The following is a 21,244-nucleotide window of genomic DNA, read 5'->3' as shown; positions in this document are numbered from 1 at the left end:
CTTTCATCTTTTTCAGAACAGGTTTCCAGAGTCTCATCTTTGAGGCAGCTGCAAACCAAACCAGATGATCTTGCTTCTTCTGTTCAAATCTTAAGCAGCATGACCTCTCTAGAAAGAAGCTTCTTAACTCCAGGATATCCCAACACTTTCAGTATTAATGTATGTTTAGTCCCTGCAGGGCTTTTACCATTTGTACATAGCTTTTTGATGAGGAGAAAGCCAATGAATTAATGTGAACACTGTGACCCTACTCCTCTAATGACCCTCAGTACTCCCTCAGGGCTTGGCAAGCATAGGAGACTGCCTTCACACTGTCATTTGTGATTTTGAGCAGCAAAGGGTAAGGCAGACTGGAAAAGGCAGATTATGGACTGAGACCTCTCCCATCTCATTTTTCTCGATAGCGTTTTTCTCTCTGCTGGAGAGACTTGGGGCAGGGCTCACTGAGTAACACAAGGTTAATTTCGTTCTATATGTAATATGTGAGGTCTGTGGGTGAGAAATAACCAGGAGCATAAACTTTCCCCCTTCTGCAGCTTGTGTTGCAAGATGCTAAACCACCATTATGACACTTCTGGAAAAAAACACATCAAGCAATGCACTGATGCTGTTGTAAGAATAATTAACTCTCAGTGCAGTTGCTTCTAGCTGCATAAGTACTAGTATAATTCAGAATTTGTAAATGTATACACACTTTCATACACTTGTGCTTAAATATGATTCAGGCTCTTCCTCAGCATTTTCTTTCAGTGAAGCCAGATGTAGATATACTGGTGAGCTTATGATTACTCAAAAGCGTTTACATAAGACAATGCAAACTTGCTTCTAAAGATATTTCCAGAATGCACATAGGTTTCTAAGCAATGTGCAATATGCATAAAGAAAATCTAGCAATGCAGAGAACAATGAAAACAACTTAGGTGGGACATGAATCTAACCTAAGGTGCCTTCCAGTTGCTATTACTACCTCTGGTGAGTATTTCAAGTTAAGATCCCTGGTAATTTGAGAAGTGGGTGTGCTGCAATATTCTCAAAACACTGAGGCTTTGAGGAGTTATGACTCATTGGACCACAGCTGTCTGAGGACTTTCTGAACATCATCATATAAGATGTTATTTCAGTCTCTATTGGGAAACAGTTCAGAATGTTAAATTCCTGAGGGCAAGTCTTAAGGGTTTTTTTAATTTTTAAATTAAATTATATTGCCATAATTCCTATTTAAGATTTTTTTTTTTTTAATTGAAGACTTCAGTATTTGTTCCTGAAAGCCTTTCTAAACAAATATTTGTTATCTGCTAGAAAAGTCAACTTTTTCTCCCTAGTAAGGTACATTCCTCCTATCTATTTCAGGCATGTCAGACACAGGAGTCACTATTAACACTAATTTTTCTGAGAAGCAGAGCGTGAAAGCAGAAGGGATTTGAGACACTTCAGATATTATATGGATCAACAATGGTACAATTTGGTCTGAGAAACTATGTCAGAGTGCAGGTACCAAATAGCTGAATCCAGCAGCATCTTGATCAGATGGATGGCCCTAGCACATTAGACTGTCAGGTTCCAGTCACACAAGTATGAGAAGGAGAAAATGGCTGGAGAATTCTCATATTACTAGAAGGTGTTCCCATAGCAAAATATAGTGGGCGTAGGTTGCTGTTACATATGGTGCCTAGGGTACTTAACTAGGCTCCAAGTCACAGTAATCTCACTAATAAGAGTTCACTTTGACCCCAGAATACATCCAGCAGAGAAAACAAGACACATCTCTTTTACAATCAGCTGAAACACATAGATGGCCAACACCACTTGACAGCTGTTTTAACAGCTTTCTTGATTGTCACATGCCAATGAAGTCAACAGGATTTAAGTAAATGCAGTCATTCTTAACTGAATTAACAAGAAAGTCATAGAATTCTGCAGCACACCCAGAAGCTTTTCATGAGCTACAGGCTCTTAATGGTAGATGGCTCTAGTTCTTCACAGCCTGCAAGATCAGGCAACCTCCTCATTCTTCCTGGCATTGCTGGATGTCCTCACTTTGCATCTCATACAGGAAAACTCACAGTTCATGGTTTTAAGACAGCCCTCAATGTAAAAGCTCTTAACATGATGGTGATCCCCACTGAAGCTGTAAGATCATTCAGCAGTTTTAAATGGACTGCTCTCATGAGTACTGAATCATGGTATGCCATTTATTAAGTGACAGACAGTACGTGGCGGCCCTGTCACAAGGACGCAGTTCCTTGTTAGGAGCTGGCCCCGGACAATCCCAGCTCCGCAGCGAGGCCCCGTTGCCCCTCCCCCACGCCCCACGCCCCACGCAGGCAGGCGGGAAGGGACCGCCCTTCTAGGGGCGGGGTCTCTGTGCCAGCTCGGCGTTGGATGCGCCAGGCTCCTGCGCCGCAGCTGCCATCTCGGCGTGGGGACGGCCGACCGCGGACCGAGGCGATTGCGAAGTGGGGCCGCGCCAGCCTGGCCCAGCCTCCACGAGGTGTCCGGGGCCGTGCTGCCGGGCGGGGAGGGGCGCGTGGCACCGGCTGACGGCCTGGAATGGGGGCTGGGGGCCGGCGGGAGCTCTGCCGAGCCGCTGGCGGGCTGTGCAGAGCAGGAAGAGCTGCGCCGGCTGCGCGTGGGCAGTGTCGCGCGCCGCGGACAGCGTAATGCCGGGGCTTGGCGCGCATGCGCCTGGGGCGCTCCTGAGCTTGTGTCGGATGTAGGTTGCGGTTGGACTCGGGGATCTTAAGGGTCTCTTCCAACCAAAATTATTCTATGGTTCTGCGCGAGGGTGGGTGCTGGGGAAAGCGGGCGGCGCGTGCGCACGTGAATGCGGCGGGTGGTCCTGAGTGGGGGGCGCGCGGATCTGTGGCGGAGTTGAGCGGGAATGGCCGTGGGAAGGTGTATGCGCACGCGCGTGTCTGTAAATCCTGCAAACGGAGCGGCGCTCACGAGTCTTTATCGATGGAATAAAGAGAACGGCCGTAGGTGTTGCTGCTTACACCTGTCCACATGTGGGAGAAGGGAAAGTTCATCCCTAAAAAGACACGTATGTGCTTTTGAATGTTGGAGGTGTGTTGAGGGACTGGCCTTGCACACGTGGATTTAACAGACCTGTAGAGGAAGCAAGCTTGAAGACAGATAGGTGCACACGTGTGCTACAAGGCAGAAGGATTTTCCATGCAGACGTTTATGCTAATTCATATTGGGGTGTAGAGCGGGAATGGTACTTTGCAGGTGTGGAAGAAAGGAGACACAGAAGGGCAGACCCTGCCCTTGGCTAATAAATCTATCTGTATAACTTGAGAGGTCTGTAGGGGGAGATACCACATACAAACAAGGAAGGAGGGCAGTCAAGAGGTTGATCCCATTTGTTGGGGGAAATGATGCAAAGAGTTTCTTGCCTCAGCATGGGGTAATATGTGCTCAGGGTGATATAAGAAACAAACTGCTAGGTGGCAGTGAGAATGCTTTTTCCATTTGCACAGATGTGTTCAAGGGGGCTTGCTGCAAGAGTTGGTTTCGATCATTAACCTGCAAAGGGCTGCAGGAACAGGCACTGCATGTGTGTGCTTACAGGCCAAACAGAAGCAATAGGTCCGTGGCTAAAGGGGTGTGGCATGAATACATTCACTAGCACATGTTGTGGGAAGAGTTTTGGGCTGAATAACCTATATGCGTACTACACAGTGAAGCAAGTGGGAAGATCAAATGACTCCACAAGCACACAGACACATGGAGAGTTTTGAGATTGTAAAGAGGAGTATTCCTGGCTCTTCGATTTTGAAAATCATTGCTTCAGAAATGTGAATGTAGAATATACAAGTGGCATCATTTGTTTGTGGAACGCTGATAAAGAGGTGTCTCATGCACTTGGCATTGCACTTGGCATAAGCAGTAGATACTTGATTGCTGTAAAATTTGGCCCAGAATCCCCCAGTCTTAAAAAGTCCTTGAACCTCTAATAGTCTAAAAGCCTTAAGATGGGATATGGAAGAGCAGTAGGCCAAAACAGCTAGAGATTAATTATTTCAAGTAGTCCTTCATGGAGCACTGTTTTATTTCTTCTCCTTTCTGCTGAAGATTACGAGTCCTAGCAAGGTGGAAGAGGTAGACCTTGGAACAGTAAAATCTCAGACTAGATAAGGCTGTGTAGATCAAACTCAGTCTGTCATCAAACACATAGAAACTTAAAGGCAGCTGGTAGTGATTAATTATTTTAAAGAGTTTCAGTGAACAGTTCTGAAAAGAGGTTATTAGCCTGCAAAACCTATTAATAAATTTTAGAATTGTAGTGATAACAAAATTATGTAGCTAGGACATTACAGCTCTCCTTGAAGGAATATACTGTTAAGGGTTGAAGGGACTTTGCTATTACATGTTGACAGTGAATGGTATCTGAAAATTCAGAATTATTTTTGCATTTACAGGCTCAGAACTGGTCAAAGTCAAGAAAGAATTCTGCATGGTTTTAAACTGTGATGTAGCAATACGTCACGTTTCTTTAGAAATCATCACCCAGCTTAACCTGAAAAAAAAATAAACTGGTTAAATTAGTGGTAAATTTCTCTATGTAGTTAACACATATATTTTATATTGCATTGTTATCTGTCCTCTTGCTAGGGTAAATATTTTGGTTCCTCAGAAAAACACCTTCAAACTGGCAACAGTAGAAGAACTGTGTCTGCACCACGGCAACTTTTTGAAACTATTGTGTTACAGAGTTTAAGGCAATAGTAAAAATAATGCGCTTTGGGGCTTACTGAAAGTTTAAATGCACAAATAGCATGAATTGCTTTTGAGTCTGGTGAGTTTATATGCCTTTTAAGTATATCCACATCTACCTCCAAAATTATTTCAAGAGACCTTTATTGCAGCCAATAGCAACTGTAATTAAATGTAACCTGTGTGGCCAGAAAGATGTGTGATCTCGTGATTCAGTTCTGGTAGATCTGTAGTTATGGTGAACATGAGTTTGGGTTTTTTTTACAACTGACATACTTAATATTTTAAGAGATGGTATTTTCTGGGTTTGGTTTGAAGGGTTCTAGAATATTAGATACTGTTTGAAGATGGAGAACAGAAAACTATTCTGCTTCTTAAAAGCCTTCTTTGCCTAAATGAAAAGACAACTGCTATGTCTGAGGGGAAGTGATGGCTCTAGTTCAGGCAGGTAACTTGGAGTAAGCAGACTTTGGGTAAGCTCACTTGTTCACTTCCTTATTTTGTGCCGTTTTACTTTGGCTTCTCAGTTTATGTAGTACAGAATATGTATGCAGCCGTGACTGATTTGAAAAGTCTTGTGAGAGATTTGCTTCTAATTATACTAACGTTATTCATGCAGTTTCAAAGACAAGCTTATAGGGATGTCAGAAGTGGTCTTCACATCTTGAGTATTCTTTTATTTGAAATAGTGGCTGTTTATACAGACACAATGACATTATATCCTGCTAAGAACTATCTCCAAAAAGAGGTTGTATTAGAAATGAGAAAGGATTGGTTCTGTTAGATCTGAGTCTAGCTAATGTGGTTTCAGGTTGCACTCACTGATGCAGGATAACATGCTCTCTGACCTACCTTTATACAGCATCTAAAATCCTGGAAAGTACTCTCTACTTTTTCAACATGAGGTACTGAGTTTTTTAAATACATTGAAAGTACTTCAAGCTTTTTGGACAGAAAGGAAGACAAGAATTAATTAAACCAGCCATCATATAGGCACATAGCTGCAGTTGTTTTCAGCATGAGGAAATAATTAATTTGCTTGAACTGCCAAAAAAAAAGTGTCATCTGACTCTTTGAAACTGTAAAACAGTAGTTAATTAACATACTACTTTTGAAGTAAGTTTCAAATGTAAATTCAAATGCAGGGGCTCAATGTAAACTAAATAATACCTATTACTTTATGGCTGAATCTATAGAACTCAGCTTAATTTGTCATGAACCCAATGCTGACATTCCAGAACTGTAACTATTCTACTGAAGTTGATTGGCATAGCCATAGCTGCTTTGCTTGAGTAAATGAGAAATGCCATTTCTTATGAGCTTAGTAATGGCAGCTGTCTTTGCTTTTTCCAACTTCAGTTTTATTCTAAAAAGTAGTATAAACTACTCTCTTGGGAATCATGGTTGTTGGAGTTCAACTAGAAAAAACACCACTGTCAGTCATAGTTCTGCAGAGCCATAATGAATTGCAACTGGAGGCTAGAAATATATCTTACCTTTGACAACTTGGGATAGATTCCTGGTCACCCTAACACTAGTATTAAACCAAAACATTGTTTCATTATATGTGATAAAACCTAAAAGAATCTGTGTTAAAAATGGGGCAATTTTTGAAAAGTTGCTGGATCCTGTAAGGGGGATATCACAATAGCCTCTCTTAAAAAATTACTGGAAAAAAAATTAAGTGTAATATAAAAGGAGCATGAAATTGGATGTCACTATTGTCATGCTTGCATAGAGCTGCCCAGAAAAAGCTTCCCTAGCTGTAAAACCATTGGAGAGGTTGATACTGCTCTGAGTCAAAGGTGAGCAATCCTCATGCATTAATCTGGAAAAAGTTTACTTGCTATTAAATTGGAGAAGAAGTCTGACATATTAGATTTCATACCAAAAGTATGGTACTCACTTAGAGTAGAGTTATTTTGGGAAAGAGGACAACAAAAAAATTACAAATAGCTGGTCTGATACCCTCTGCTACCAACTTAGTTTCTGTCAGGGGCAAGGGGAGAATTTGGGTTATTCTGAGGGAGTGATTACTGTTTAATTTTAATAGGTGTTTCTTGTTTGCTAATTTTTTCCCAATTCCTAAATAAAAAACAAAACAAAACAAAGAAAAAAAAAAAGGCAAGGCAAAATGTTAAACAAAGGATAGGTAAACATTTAAAATCATTGCATAGTTCAATCAGCTACTAAAGAAACTGTAAAACTGGATTAGGGAATACATTGTATTACAGTAACTGTTGGTGTTGCTTGTAAATATACTAAGTTTCTTTGGCATTTCAATTGTCAGAACCCGCTTTTTTTCCCAATAGCCTCCATATTGTCTGGTGGTAATCATCATCCTTATTCGTCAACTTGTCTCCAAAAGCTGTTGTCTTATTGTAATCTAATATTATGCTATGTAATATCTTGATGTACTTTGGCCTGCAAAACAGTATGGGAGGCTTTAGAAGTCAATGTTTAACTCATTTTATCTCACCAAAGTGTGTTTAACAGATACATAAACTGACTCAGGCAAAAACTTTCTCTTTTTGTTGACAGAGTCCATCGGTGAATCTTTTACCAGTTTATTGCATTCTGTGGTTTTAGAATATGAGGTTTTTTTTGTTTTTTTTTTTTTTTTTTATTTCATTTATTAAGATATCAATAGTTTTTCTGCTTATACAGAAGTTTCCATCTGATCAGGAAAAAGTCATTTTACTGTGTAATTACAGTTGAAATTCATAATACTTAAATATTGTTTATGTAGACATTTTTATATATTATTTATAGAAATAGAGGTATTAAATGTAAGTGAGTTTTAACTAAAAAAAAATCTGTCCTTTTCTAAACTATTGTAATGATAGATACTCTAAGGTATCAGTTGTCTGTCATCAATGGATGAACTACTATGTGTCCACAGTTCTGGGCTGCACTTGTGTATGCCGTTCATGAAGTGTACCATTTACTTGCCCTAAAGATTATTATTAATGCTGCTGCTTTCTTTTTTTTTTTTTCTTCTCTATTATTTCAGGAAGTGTATTTCAAGAATCTTTCAAAACAGAAACAAAAAGAAGTCATGGAGAAGAATGGAAACAACCACAAACTTCGTGTTTGTGTTGCTACTTGCAATCGTGCTGATTATTCAAAATTAGCTCCCATTATGTTTGGTATTAAGGCAGAACCACAGTTCTTTGAGCTTGATGTCATAGTGCTTGGTTCCCACCTGATTGATGATTATGGGTAAAGTGATTTTTTTATATGTCTGCCAGTCTGTTTCTGGGGTATTAGTATTAACATAATGAATGTTAGGTAACAAAATTTTTGTCATCACAAATGTACACAACAAAATTTTAAATTTATTTTTTAGATTTTATTTTATTTTGCAGCCCTTCTGGGATTGTATATTTCTGTTTTTTTCTGACCAATCTTGGAATTTTAGAAAGTTTTGTGTAAATGCTGTAATTAAGGTCTTCAACAGTATCACAGACTATATGAATGGAGAAACTCAATTTATTCAGATTTCCCTAAGAATCTGGTGATTATTGAATGGAAGTTGGTACAGTTTTTAATTTTCACAAAGGAAAGATAAACTTCAGTCATTTTAAGTTGCAACCCTTCCATTCTGCATAGTTACTGGATAAAGTACTTATTTCATATCCTAGGTAAATAATTCTTCTTACTTCCAGGACTGCAAGGAAGGAAAGGATGGTTGTCTCATTCTGACAAAATGAATAACTGATATGTTAGGTATAGTTTGGCAGGAGAGATTACGTTCTCCTCCATAACATCCTATAAGTAAGCAGTCAGATCACCTGACCGGGAGGATGGATTGTCTTGGTCCAGCTCCTGAATGTTCTCATGTTTGCTGGAGAAAGGGCATAAAGAACAGCATGTGTGTTCTTGCTGGGCTTGTGGTTGTTGGTTGGTTGGTTTTGCTCAGGCTGCATTTATCAGATGGAGCCCAGTAATTGAAACAGGAAAATGTTTAATCAGACTTTAGCAGAAGGCTTGCAGCATGTAAGCGTTGTTGAAATTTGAGAAATGTTATGCGTATCTTCAAGTAAAGACAGTTTTGGACTTTCCAACGAGAAATTTTGGTACTTCACAAGGTAGGGTGTGAGGAAGCTACATTTTTTCAAACTGCTGAAACAGGAAGTTCTACTGCTGCCCATCCTCAGTACAGTGCTCTGTTCCTTATTTTGTATTGGATATTGTTTCCATCTAATAACATGGCAAGGTGAATTAAAAAACACAAAACTAACCTGATTTAAGAAAAAAAAAATCAAACTTCTTGCCAAGTCAGCATTTTGAATTGCATCCTATCTGATTGGTAAAATAAGGTAATCTCATTTCATTTGCTATAGTCTTGAATCCTTAGTCTGCAAGACATGTGCAAAGTAATGTGAAATACTATTTTTCCGGTTCCAGGGTGTTTAATACCTGTCTCTCTGATGTAAATGATTTCTAATGCACAAAGCAATAGAGATTTTGATCTGACAAATGTTGCTGTTAGTTTCTTTGTTGTAAGTTTTCTTAAACCCCTGGTACTGCTTAAGGTTTTTTTGGGGACGTAGCCCAGCACTCCTTAGTCTGTAGGTTCCTAGAGAATTAGTGGCTCCTGAAAATGTATGTGTTCTAGTGATTTGAGTAGGATAATCAACAGTAACAGAATTCAAATGATAGTGATCCTGTGAAATGTTTCATACTGAAATGTTTGGAGGATAATACAAGAAACAAAACAAAAATGCACAGTCTTCTTTGTTTCCTAGATTTTGACCTTTCAGAAGGGAAAGAATATGAAAGAAAAGATAATGAAGTTTTTTGAGAAAAATGCACATAGTAGAGAAAGAGTCAGGTCTATGAAGGGCAATTGTAAAGGCATTTGGAAATGTAATGCAGTTTATGCTATAAAAATCAGAGCTGCTTCACTTGGTCACATAAAAAAAAATATTTGCCTTAAAAACCAAAAACCTGACAAGTTACTTGTAGGAATGTATCCTGTGTGTTACAGCAGTGAGCAGAACTGAATACACAGATAGGGTTTTCTTTACTTACACAGAGAGGAGATTGGTTCTTTATTTGAGCTGGAGCACTCACCTTGCAGATTGTGAGATTTTAATTTGCGGAATTTGAGTAGCAGAGTGGATTTAATGAAAATTAAATCTGATTTAAATTAGTTTAAAAGTGTAATAAAACAGTGTAATTAAACAGTGAATGTGTCAGATAGGTTGAAGACAGAATTGGAAAACTTCTGGGTTTTTTCTCTCTTATTCCATGCAGAGTGTGCAATTACTTAAGTCAGGTTTAGTGAATGTGGAAGAGAGGTAATCTTACAGAGATGTGTGATCTTTCATATTTCAGATACGTAACTGTAAACAATAACAATTCTCAGTATTCAAGGAATGTTTTTACTTTCTCATTATGGAATGAAGCTGGTAGTATGTGTGGAAAACCTTCTCTCTTTAGCGCAAAAGCCTGTTTCCTTTGAATTTAAGGCCTCTTTGTGCAGTGTATGAGTATGTAAGTCTTGATACAGCTCAAACACAGATTCTAAAAATTGGATGCTAGCTGCAGGATGTTTTCCGTGAACATACAGGCCTCAGCTTTGCATCATATCTATTATATGTCCAGCAAAGTCAATATATGGGCCAACATACCTTTCCTGAAAGGAAATAATACCATACCTGTTCTCTCTGCAAACATGATCGACAAGTTCAGCAGAGCTCCTTATTAAAGGTGTCTAGAAACACTTGATGCTTGGAATATGAGAGACATGTTCATATGGATGAGAACATTCTGTTAAAATCTTAAAACTCAGTTTCTTCAATGAAGGAGATGTGATAATCAGACCTTTGTTCAAACCCAATACAACTATTTTTATACAGTTATTTTGTCAGGTTATGTTGCTGTAAAACAGAGTTGTATTTATTCTAACCCTTTTCCTCTTACCTTCAGTAATACCTATCGTATGATCGAACAAGATGACTTTGATATTCATACAAGATTGCACACCATTGTGAGAGGGGAGGATGAGGCAGCTATGGTGGAATCAGTGGGCCTTGCATTAGTCAAGTTACCGGATGTCCTGAACCGCCTGAAACCTGACATAATGATAGTTCACGGGGACAGATTTGATGCTTTGGCCCTGGCCACATCTGCAGCCCTGATGAATATTCGCATTCTTCACATTGAAGGTGGGGAAGTCAGTGGGACCATTGATGATTCTATCAGACACGCTATAACCAAACTGGCCCATTACCACGTGTGCTGCACAAGGAGTGCAGAGCAGCATTTGATAGCCATGTGTGAAGACCATGACCGCATCCTTTTAGCAGGCTGCCCCTCATATGACAAGCTTCTCTCTGCCAAAAATAAGGACTACATGAGTATTATATGCATGTGGCTAGGTGAGCAATCAATTTTTTGTATTTTCATACAGCTTGCAAAACTAGACAAACTTGGGAGCTAGGTTATCAGTGTGTGGGATCTGTTGACCAGTGGCTCTGAGAAGAGTACAGGAAGGAGACTGACTTCCCGCTAATAAGTTTAACTTGGCTTAATTGGAGGTGATTATCAAACATCAACCTGCTGCTTCTGAAAAAAACTACTATATTTGGTAATAGTATCTAGCATTTCTCTCTTTCTACATTTTCTTTTGTTCTGTGTTCTACCATGTATAGCTGGAAAGATACAAATCTGTCCTGGTAGACACATCTGGTTCTTTTGCCAAATCAAAAAACCCAACTCCTTAAATGGGTAATTTGTGTGAGCTGAACAACTTAAAAATAGAACAGTTTTATATGAACAGTTGTTTTGGTGTAAAGGATGTATTCAAATAGAATCAAAGCTATTCAAGACTGGTCTAAAAAAAGCAATGGGAATGTATATTATGAACATTATTTTGAGGAATACACTGCAACAGGGGAACATGGGCCAAAGGTTTTTGGTGTTTCTCATTCATTTAGTTACGTTTAATTTCTGTAAACAGTGGGGGTTTGTGTTTGCTTTTTATCTTTGACAAAGCAATCTCCTATATGGCACATTAACCTGTCTAACTGGAAGCTGGGATCTTCCTAGATTGGTAGGTGAATATTTTGCAGATAAACTTTCTTTTCATATGTTCTAAAACAAGGATCATTGTCTTTTTTAAAGAAATGGGAATGAAGTCTTTGCTTGAGGATGGACAACTGACAGAAAACCTGAGCAGCTTCAGGCATTTCATGTTATTCCATATTTACACCGCTGTGAGAACAGGCTCTTGACCTTGGTATAGTCTTGAAAAGCTTTACATGTAGGCCTACAAATGAAGAGTTTGTTGGGGTTTAGGTAGTGGTCTCTAAAGTTATAAGGCTTGCCTAGAGAGGCAAATAATAAGCTGGATCCTCCTGTTACTCCCTTGATTTTTATTGTAACATTGAAACTTGTTAGATATCCCATTCAGTGCCTTGATTGTTCAAGCTTTCATATCAATAGTTTAAAAAGTAAATCCTCCTTTCCTGTTACTATCCTATTCCAATAAAAAAAAAAAAAACGTTTCTTGGCTCCATTTGGACAGGTGAAGATGTCAAAACCAGAGATTACATAGTTGCTCTGCAACATCCTGTAACTACAGATATTAAACATTCCATAAAGATGTTTGAGCTGACACTAGATGCACTCATCTCGTTCAACAAAAGAACACTTGTTCTATTCCCTAATGTAGATGCAGGTGAGTAAAATACCTTCATGACAGAGGGACACATAACAGATTGTCTTTAAACCATACGTTAGTTCTTATAGATTGCTTTTATCCCAGAACTTCCAGCCAGATGGAAGTAGCTGGATGGTCTCAGCATCAGGTGTACATCTGCTGCAGCTCCATGTTGACATTGCTGGAGGACACTTCAGCTTTTCAGCGTGTAGAGAAAGATGAAGAGAAACCATGTGACATGTAGAAGCAATATTAATGCCTCTTAAATTAACTAAAATGACAAAAGTATTTTTGCAGTTGATTTTGGGATCAAACTTGGGCTTACGTGCCCAGCTCTGCAACTTGCACTGTGAGGATAAAAACAGAACAAAATCAGTTTGGAGCTGGCAACTCAATGAACTGCTATTAGCTCCCTTGCACATTTGGACTTTTCGTTTAACAACAGAGCTTGAATAATTTATTCTAATTCTTGGTTTTCTGTAGGAAGCAAAGAGATGGTTCGGGTGATGAGGAAGAAAGGCATTGAACATCATCCCAACTTTCGGGCAGTAAAGCATGTCCCATTTGACCAGTTCATTCAGCTAGTTGCTCATGCCGGTTGCATGATTGGTAACAGCAGTTGTGGTGTTAGAGAGGTGGGCGCCTTTGGTACACCTGTCATCAACTTGGGGACACGTCAGACAGGAAGAGAAACAGGTACGTGTTTGCATAACCATTTTAATTTCCTCATGGTTTTGCGTTTTTTTTCTTCTATGGGATAAAGTCAAATGAACGCTTGAGGGAGGCAGTATCAGTGCAAGAGAATTTTTGACCCATTTTAAAGCTTTGCTGGCTATTCCTGTATCATGTTAATGCTGCTTGTATGTTTTACATAAGATAATGAGGCTTTTCTCTATAGACAGGTTAAAATATAACTCCGTTTGCAGTGGATTCCATTTAGCAGAATAGGCAACTATTCGTTCTCCTTTGTAGCTAGTTTGATGTTTGACATGTATTAAAGTATCATTTTAAAAAATACAAATTCTTCACCACTTCAGGAAGGAACTGTATTGTGGTATTTCACAGATATGCAGATATGACACAAATAGAAATTTACCGTTTTCATTTGTGCATTTGTAATTTAATAACAGAATTCTGTTGCAGGCTAATATTCTACTCTCTGGTGGTTTGTAATGCATGACAACATATCATAGGAGTCACCATTGCTTTATTGGGAGCAAGAGGAGGCACATAATTGATGAAGAGCAATGTTGATCTGGCTGTAGTCTTTTCTGCTCAGGGGAAAAAAAAATAATTATTTCGTAATTTCTAGAGCAGTTCTTATCCTCTAATGTAATTTGAGGAGCTGACCTGTCCTACTATGTTAATTTTTGTCATCTAGGTGAAAATGTTCTTCATGTTCGTGATGCTGATACACAGGATAAGATTCTGCATGCTCTACAGCTGCAATTTGGTAAACAGTACCCATGGTAAGTATATTCATAGTGTTTCATTGGAGGAAATGTTAAAGCAGTAGAGTAAAAGGCATTTAGTCATTTAGATGGTTTATCATATTTGATTGGAATGCTTTTAATGCACTAATCTGAGGTTACAAATTATTTTTCATTTTATGTACTTCATTCAAAATCATAGTGCAATGCCCAGTATTCAGATTAGTATTTGCAGAGCAAAATGTTACTAGTAATGTTTTGATATAACTAAGAATATAATGTCCAACAGAAAGTCAAGACGACAAAATTCTTGTGTTAGCTTAGACTGCTATGATTAAGAGAGCTCGTTCCAAAGGAGCAGCATGGGGCAGAACATCCTGTCTGCTTACACCTGACTCCTGGCTGAAGGACATGCTACTTTATAGCTGGATTGACCTAAGGTGTGATACATGAAGAGTCCTGAGTGCAAGCTTCCAGGGGAGCTGCAGGATTATAGCAAGACGCTTTTTATTATTCTTCAGCCATGGAGCACTGACCCTCAGTTCTTTAATGTGTAAGTTCTTAAAAGCATCAGGGTATAATAGTTGTCCAATTAAGCACAAGAATCAAAAGTATATTTTTTGAGAACCTCAACAGAGTAATAAAACTGAATTGTGTAATACCAAATGTCTGACAGCATCTACTATGGTATTTTAAAACCAGTTGAAAACTGACATGAATGTACAGTTTATTACTACATAGTGGTTGTCTGTGTGATAAGTACATCTTGTCTGGACTTGTAGCACATACATAAACTTTTCATAATTTTAGATCTTAATTATGTGGATCCTTTCATTAAGCTCTTAATTTTTTTTACATCATTAGCTTTCCAGTTTTCTAATTTCCCTGTTTTGTATTCCAAAATTGAGCTAATGCCAAACTTGCCCTTCTGTTGTGTGATTTCAAAGTACTGACACTATCTACCATATCCCATGACAGGTTTGTGTAGTGTAAGCTGCAGTATTGTTATGATAGTTGTATCATAATTTTGTAATGCCACAGTGTTACATCCTTCTGTTATATAAAGAACTTTCTCTATTGCAGTGTTATTTCCAATGAAATTGTTTTGGTTTCGTTTGTTTTTTTCATGTTATAGCTCAAAAATATATGGAGATGGAAATGCTGTTCCAAGGATTTTGAAGTTCCTTAAATCTATTGACCTCAACGAACCATTGCAAAAGAAATTCTGTTTTCCTCCTGTCAAAGATAATATCTCTCAAGATATTGACCATATTCTGGAGACGCAGAGTGCTCTAGCTGTGGATCTAGGCGGAACAAATCTCCGAGTAGCAATTGTCAGTATGAAGGTAAATATTCTGTTGTGCTTTTAGACATTATGCAAACTCCATTAGGCTTTGTGGTTCTGTTCCCACCATGGGGGTATGGGCTTATGATGCAAAAGAGCTCAAAAATAAAGTAGTGCTATCCTTTTTTGCTGTTTAGGGGTTAGGTAGATTTTAGCTTATTTGTTGCACCTCTTATAAGGTCTTGAAACAACTTGCCTGCTGGTTTGCTTTTGGCAGACTGCTGTTAAAGTAGCAAAGCCCGTTAGCTGGTGCATGGTCCTAGCTGCTCCCTCTCTGTGGGAAGTCATATAGACCTTGAAGAATAGGACAACATTCAGATGTGTTGGTTCCCCATAAAAGATTACTTAGTTCACCCTGCAACTTTTTATATGTCAAGCAAAAAGGGAAAGGCTCCAAAAGCAGAGTTTTTACTTCCCCACTGCCTTACATAGCCATGTAATGGACACACAGACCCATTTTGAGCAACAACCAGCATCTAGCAAAGCAATTTACTGAGGAAGAGTGGTGGGTTCATGGTGGTTGGGCTCCGGATACAGAACTTTGCATCTCTTCTATCAAGAAAACAGCCAGTAATCAAAAATTCTCAGTACGTTCCTGCATAGAAGCATAATCGGTGAGACATTATCATGCCTCAGTTGAACAGTGTTCGCTGTAATGCATCACACCACAGAGATATAGACCAATTGGAAGAATAAGGAGGAAAAACAACAATAATTATTACAGACATGGAAAACAGGGAGAAGTTGAAGAATCTACAATTATCTAGAGAAGAGGAAAGTGACTGGCAGGGGTGGAAGGGGAAAGTCTCTTCCATGGACAGAAAAATCAGATTCACTTGTGCACAAGCAAGTAGTACAGTATTAAAACAGTAGAAGGGAAATTTAAAAGTTTTTCTTATTATCCGGCTTAGCTGTCAATGCAAGAGAAGCCTGAAATAGTCTGGAAGGCTATGCTGTTTTCATTGCCAAAATAGCAGGAATTGGTTTTAAAAGGTCTCTTAAAACCAGCTGAATTATAGTCTGTTGATCTTGCATTGGAAAAGGGTATTTGATTTGAGTTGTATGATGATCTTCTAAAATTCCTAAAATGGTTTTTGGTAGGTTGTTCTGTTTTATTTGTAGTTTTTTTTGTTTTGTTTGTTTGTTTTAATTGTGTTGATTGTGTCCTTTGTATGAAGATATGTTTGATGGTTTAATACCATCAACAGAATTTGATACATATACTAGAATTCATAGAGACTTTAAAGATGAATGAGTTTTGGGTCTGAAGTACCTCTCTTCCTGTAAAAGTGTAACCCATTTGAAATAGGCTTGAACTTACAGCCTTGTAAAAGCTGTATGGAGAGATGTTCAGGTTTAGGGATACTGCGTGATTTAATGGTCACCATGCTTAGAAGTTCCTCAACCCATTTCTCTGGTAATGGCACAGTAGGAAGCTTTCCTTTGTCTGTGTAATAGCACAGATAAGTATGCATTGCTTGTGTAGCTCTACTAGTCATAGATAACATATTACAAATAATAGTTAGGACTGGAGAATTTTAACTCATTTAGATACCTGTCTTCCTGTTTGGGGAAAAAAAAAAAATCTTGAATTCTGCAACACTTAAAAAGTGTGAATAAAACTCATGTTAAGAAGTCTTTTGTTTTTATTCCTAACAGTATTGGACAATTACATCTGCCATTACACTGCATACTTCCAGAAAACTAGATCAGTTAGACATATTTACCCAGGAAGAAAAGTTGCCTAAAGGAAGATGAAGTGCTATGTAAATTAATATTATATGGTCCAGAATTTTTGCATTCATTCAAAAGGAGATGTCTGGCAGATCATTAATGTCTTTAAGACAACTTTTAAAAGTATATTGTTTTAGAAGTAAAATTGACATCACATTTTCTGCCAACACAGCCTAGGGGAAAAAAAAAAAAAATCCTGTCCATTTTGCAGAGTGCAGCTTGAGGTGGCATTTATGAAAGTTGAAATGTTAGTAAGTTGTAGAGTGAAAAGGGTCAGATGTTCATAATAAAATTTACACAACAGATGTAAGCATTTAACAGGAAATGGCAGAGTTGAAGGTGTAGTTTTCTTTTCATTAGGAAAATAACTGAGTGTTCAAAAACTCCAGATAATGTTTTGTCTTCCAAAATAACTTAGTCTCATTTCTACCCCCCATCCAAACCAAAAGTTGAAAGGAAACTAAACATAAAAATCCCCGAACCCTACAGCTGGTGTGATGCTGAGATGATGGGATCTAATACTCAAACCATTGATGTATTGGAATTTTCTAAGTTATTTTGACAACAATGACTCAGCCATGTTGCTTTTAGACTGTCTTTGTTACTCCTTTTTGCTTAGCTGTATTAATACAATGGTGTTCACTTCCATATATTGTAGAATACTGGGGGCATAATAGGGAGAATAGCATTGCTAAGCAGCATATCTTCTGCAGTTTCCTGGCTGAATCCTGCAATATTAACATTACATTAAGATTAGTTTCTTCGTACTCACAGACTCAGGCATGTATAATGAATGCCTTCATTACCACTGCATGACTCCTAGGGCTGAAAATAAACCCTTCCTCCTGGACCCTCCCTCCCCCACAAAACATACGTCACAGTAAATGGCACTCCGGAAATACATCAAGTGACTCAGAAGTGTGTTGCTTAGAAAAAAAGTTATTTCTGAAAGGATAGTAAATTTTGCATTGAAATTTCTAGCATTTCTTTCTGGATGAGTCTCCTCCTGGTAGTAAAACAGTGGTGCCTGTGACACCAGGCAAAACTTTGATGTAGTCAAATTGGAAACATTTTATTCTTCAAGCACTATGGTTTTCTGTCCTTTTTAGCAATTGCTACTCTCTTTTTTTTTTCAACACTTTTAACACTTTAGTATTGAGTATAAATGTATTGCTGTATCACAATTTACTCCTAACAACAGTTGAAATAGCTCCTGTGATATTTCTTTATACAATCTATGTGTTCATTGAAATACGTATTTTATTTCAGACAGGAGAGGTTGATTACAGAAGCACAATGCAATGCCTAATCTTGCAAACTTGTCTCCCAGAGCTGTTAGGAATTTTGCACAGAATAGCGTGTAAGTCAAGAACTAAGGCACGCACCTGTATTCTTTTTTTAAGACAAAAGTGATGACTCTTTGTTTTCAAGTTGAACTGTAGTTTAAATTGAAATTTCATAATGAAGTAAATTTCTGTAAGGCATGTTTTGTTGTTTTTTATTTCTAGGGTGAAATAGTTAAGAAGTATACCCAGCTCAACCCTAAAACTTATGAAGACAGACTAGAATTAATTCTAAAGATGTGTGTAGAGGCTGCGTCAGAGGCACTAACTGTGAACTGCAGAATTTTGGGAGTAGGTAAGTTAACAAATATTAACTTTGTCTTTTCATCTAAGTTTTTTAACACGAAATCACTAGTGATTAATTTAAAACACCTATCTAAACTATATCTAAAATGTGTGATAGATAGATTTTTGTGGATTTTGAAGCTCCCTGTAGTTTCCGAATTATGAGTCAGATGCTTAGTGTATATTAAATATCTCTTTAAACAACAGGAGCTGAGTCATGTAAGAAGAGTTCACAGTCAGCTACCTTTGTTAGGATAATGAAACTATAAACTGGTTTACAGAGGTTTATATATGCAGGAAAAGCTTTCCTTTAGTTTGTCATTTTACAAGAATTACATTCTATTTATTCTTTAGCCCCCTTCCTTCTGTGACTGATTGCTTACTGTTCAGCTATTGAAAGGGGGAAGGTGTTACTACAGAATAAGAAATTGCTTACCTGAGTATTTTTGTTAGCTGCTCTTTGTCTCATTATGAATTGTAGTTTGAATCAGAATACTAGCTGAAATTGAGAGTTCTCTTTAGACAATGACATATCATTCCTATGGGAATAATTAATGTATTAGATTCTAGTCATTTCCTTAAGGCTAATAATCATAAGATAGAGAGTTCCTGTGACTCTGGAGAAATTTTTGCAAGACTGAGCAGAAGGGCTGGACTTAATCCTGGACTTTTTATCAGTAACACTGGCCTTCTTCCAGCTGTTAACCATTGGAAATGAATAAGGAGAAAGAGCTACTAACAGAAAACGATGAAAAGAAAAAAGTGGTTTCCTCCTTTTAGTCCTATAAACTGCTGTCAGCACTCAAAATACTAGCTACATAAGCATAACCCTTGGAGAACTCCTGCTAAGACAACACAGGTTTGTAGAGTGATTAAAATGTAGGACTCAATCACAATTTTAATTATCTTTTTGTCTTGGTTATCAAATAAGTCTAGATTGCAACAGCTCTGCAGTTAGTTTCAAATTTTTTTACTGTGGTTTGTTTGGGCTTTTTTTTTCCACAAAGCATTTATATTAAAAACAGATTTATGAAAATGAGGGGAAAGTAAAGAACTATCAGGCCCAAGGAGCACTAGAAGCTGTTACTGATTTTTTTTTTTTTTTTTTTTTAATTTTTACAAAACACAAATTTTAAAACCAAAGGAGACCCAGATCTAGACACAAATGTTGCATAGAGATACTTGTCAGAACTACCTATTTACTGGATGATTTGGGCTTTACAAAGTGAGATTTTTTTGCAGTCTTACAGCTTTAATGTTAAATTCAGCTCTTTGTCTTGTAGACTTTGTGTCTGCCTTCTATTATAATTTTAACACTGAGACTGTTTTTTTCTTAACGTCTTTAGATAAGTGACACAATTAAATAATCTTTGTGCAATGATGAATAGATAACATGTTCAGACTTTGTGGTCTAGAGCTAAATACCTCCATAACAGAGTGGCCTACATTTTTAAGCTCCTGACTTCAGAAGCCTCTCCAGCTAGTGAAAACTGATTTGGCTAATAGTGCCTATTATTAGCCATTATTCTGTTCAGGAGACAAATCTCTGCACACAGTCTTGACATTTCTGCAAAACAATGTATTTTTCAATAGAAATTACTACTCAAAGTCCAGTGATTATATTTAGTCATTCTAAATCTTGAGAGTTACAGCAAATTTCAGGACACTTCCACGGTTGCAGGGTTTGAACAATTTATCTTGCACAGTTTGCTATTGTTTGTCTTTCATACTTGACTAAAAACAAACACAGGTATTAAGTGATTTGCTGCAATTTTGCCTAAAGTGGGAACATTAACTCTCTTGACTAACAGTAATCATCACCCACCTACCTAGTCTTAAGATACTGTTTGCATTGTGATTAGAGCAATGGAGTTCTATAAATTACCTTTACATGTCAGAAATTGCACTGCCAGTAATACTGAGAAATTTTTGCTTGCATGCTCTGCTTCAAAGACTAGTATTAGAAATAAAAATATTTGTAATTGTAAAGAGTAAAATAGATCTTTTACTTAAAGTGTTACACAGACTTGGTTTTGATTTTTCTCTCCTGTATTTCTGGGACTCAGGTATTTCCACAGGTGGACGCGTAAACCCCAGAGAAGGAATTGTGCTTCACTCTACAAAACTTATTCAGGAGTGGAGCTCTGTGGATCTCAGAACCCCGATATCTGATGCTCTGCACCTGCCAGTCTGGGTGGACAATGATGGAAACTGTGCTGCTCTAGCAGAGAGGAAATTTGGTCACGGAAAAGGAATAGAAAATTTTGTAACACTCATTACTGGTACAGGTGGGTATGCTATAGTTCAATGACATGCAAAGTCAAAATACCAGCACCATTACTCAGAGGCTGAACTGATCCTAAAAGCATAAACACCACTACTGTGCCTGGAAAACCCTAATATATTACATTCTTAAATCAAAAATCTTTTTGCCATTATATCTATTTATTTCTTTTAGTGTACTTTTTAATCTATTCAGGCAAGTGAAGCCTTTTGCGTAGTATAATTTTCTTGATAAAAGAAGTTCTGCTGACACAGCTATGCAGGCATTCAATTTTTTCAACATAAGGAAAATCTGAGCAACTTTAGCTGGAATAATTTTGCTTTTTTCAGCTTTATAGCTTAATTCTCTTCCAGCTGCATAAATACAAGCCAGATCAGGATGTGCATCTAGGAGGTAAGCAACCTAATAGGAGAGATGACACTTATTATATCT

General features: G+C 37.8%; 1 protein-coding gene across 6 annotated transcripts in view; it reads left to right on the top strand.

The window, feature by feature from the left end:
• Positions 1-21,244, top strand: part of GNE (glucosamine (UDP-N-acetyl)-2-epimerase/N-acetylmannosamine kinase) — a 34,897-nt gene that overhangs the window by 7,070 nt on the left and 6,583 nt on the right. For 2 of the 6 annotated variants that reach the window (XM_082075630.1, XM_082075629.1), the window contains 8 exons: positions 7,733-7,941; positions 10,657-11,108; positions 12,257-12,409; positions 12,875-13,087; positions 13,773-13,860; positions 14,957-15,167; positions 18,409-18,538; positions 20,595-20,816. In XM_082075630.1, the coding sequence (XP_081931756.1) occupies positions 7,733-7,941; positions 10,657-11,108; positions 12,257-12,409; positions 12,875-13,087; positions 13,773-13,860; positions 14,957-15,167; positions 18,409-18,538; positions 20,595-20,816 (1,678 nt within the window). Of the gene's footprint in view, positions 1-2,370; positions 2,492-2,535; positions 2,714-7,295; positions 7,317-7,732; positions 7,942-10,656; positions 11,109-12,256; positions 12,410-12,874; positions 13,088-13,772; positions 13,861-14,956; positions 15,168-18,408; positions 18,539-20,594; positions 20,817-21,244 lie in introns of those variants that run through there. The other 4 variants (XM_082075632.1, XM_082075634.1, XM_082075633.1 and 1 more) reach the window with 4 other exon arrangements.

Source organism: Streptopelia decaocto (genome assembly GCF_964273445.1).
Source record: "Streptopelia decaocto genome assembly, chromosome: Z".
NCBI classification, from domain to species: domain Eukaryota; kingdom Metazoa; phylum Chordata; class Aves; order Columbiformes; family Columbidae; genus Streptopelia; species Streptopelia decaocto.
This window is presented reverse-complemented; position numbering and strand designations above follow the sequence as displayed.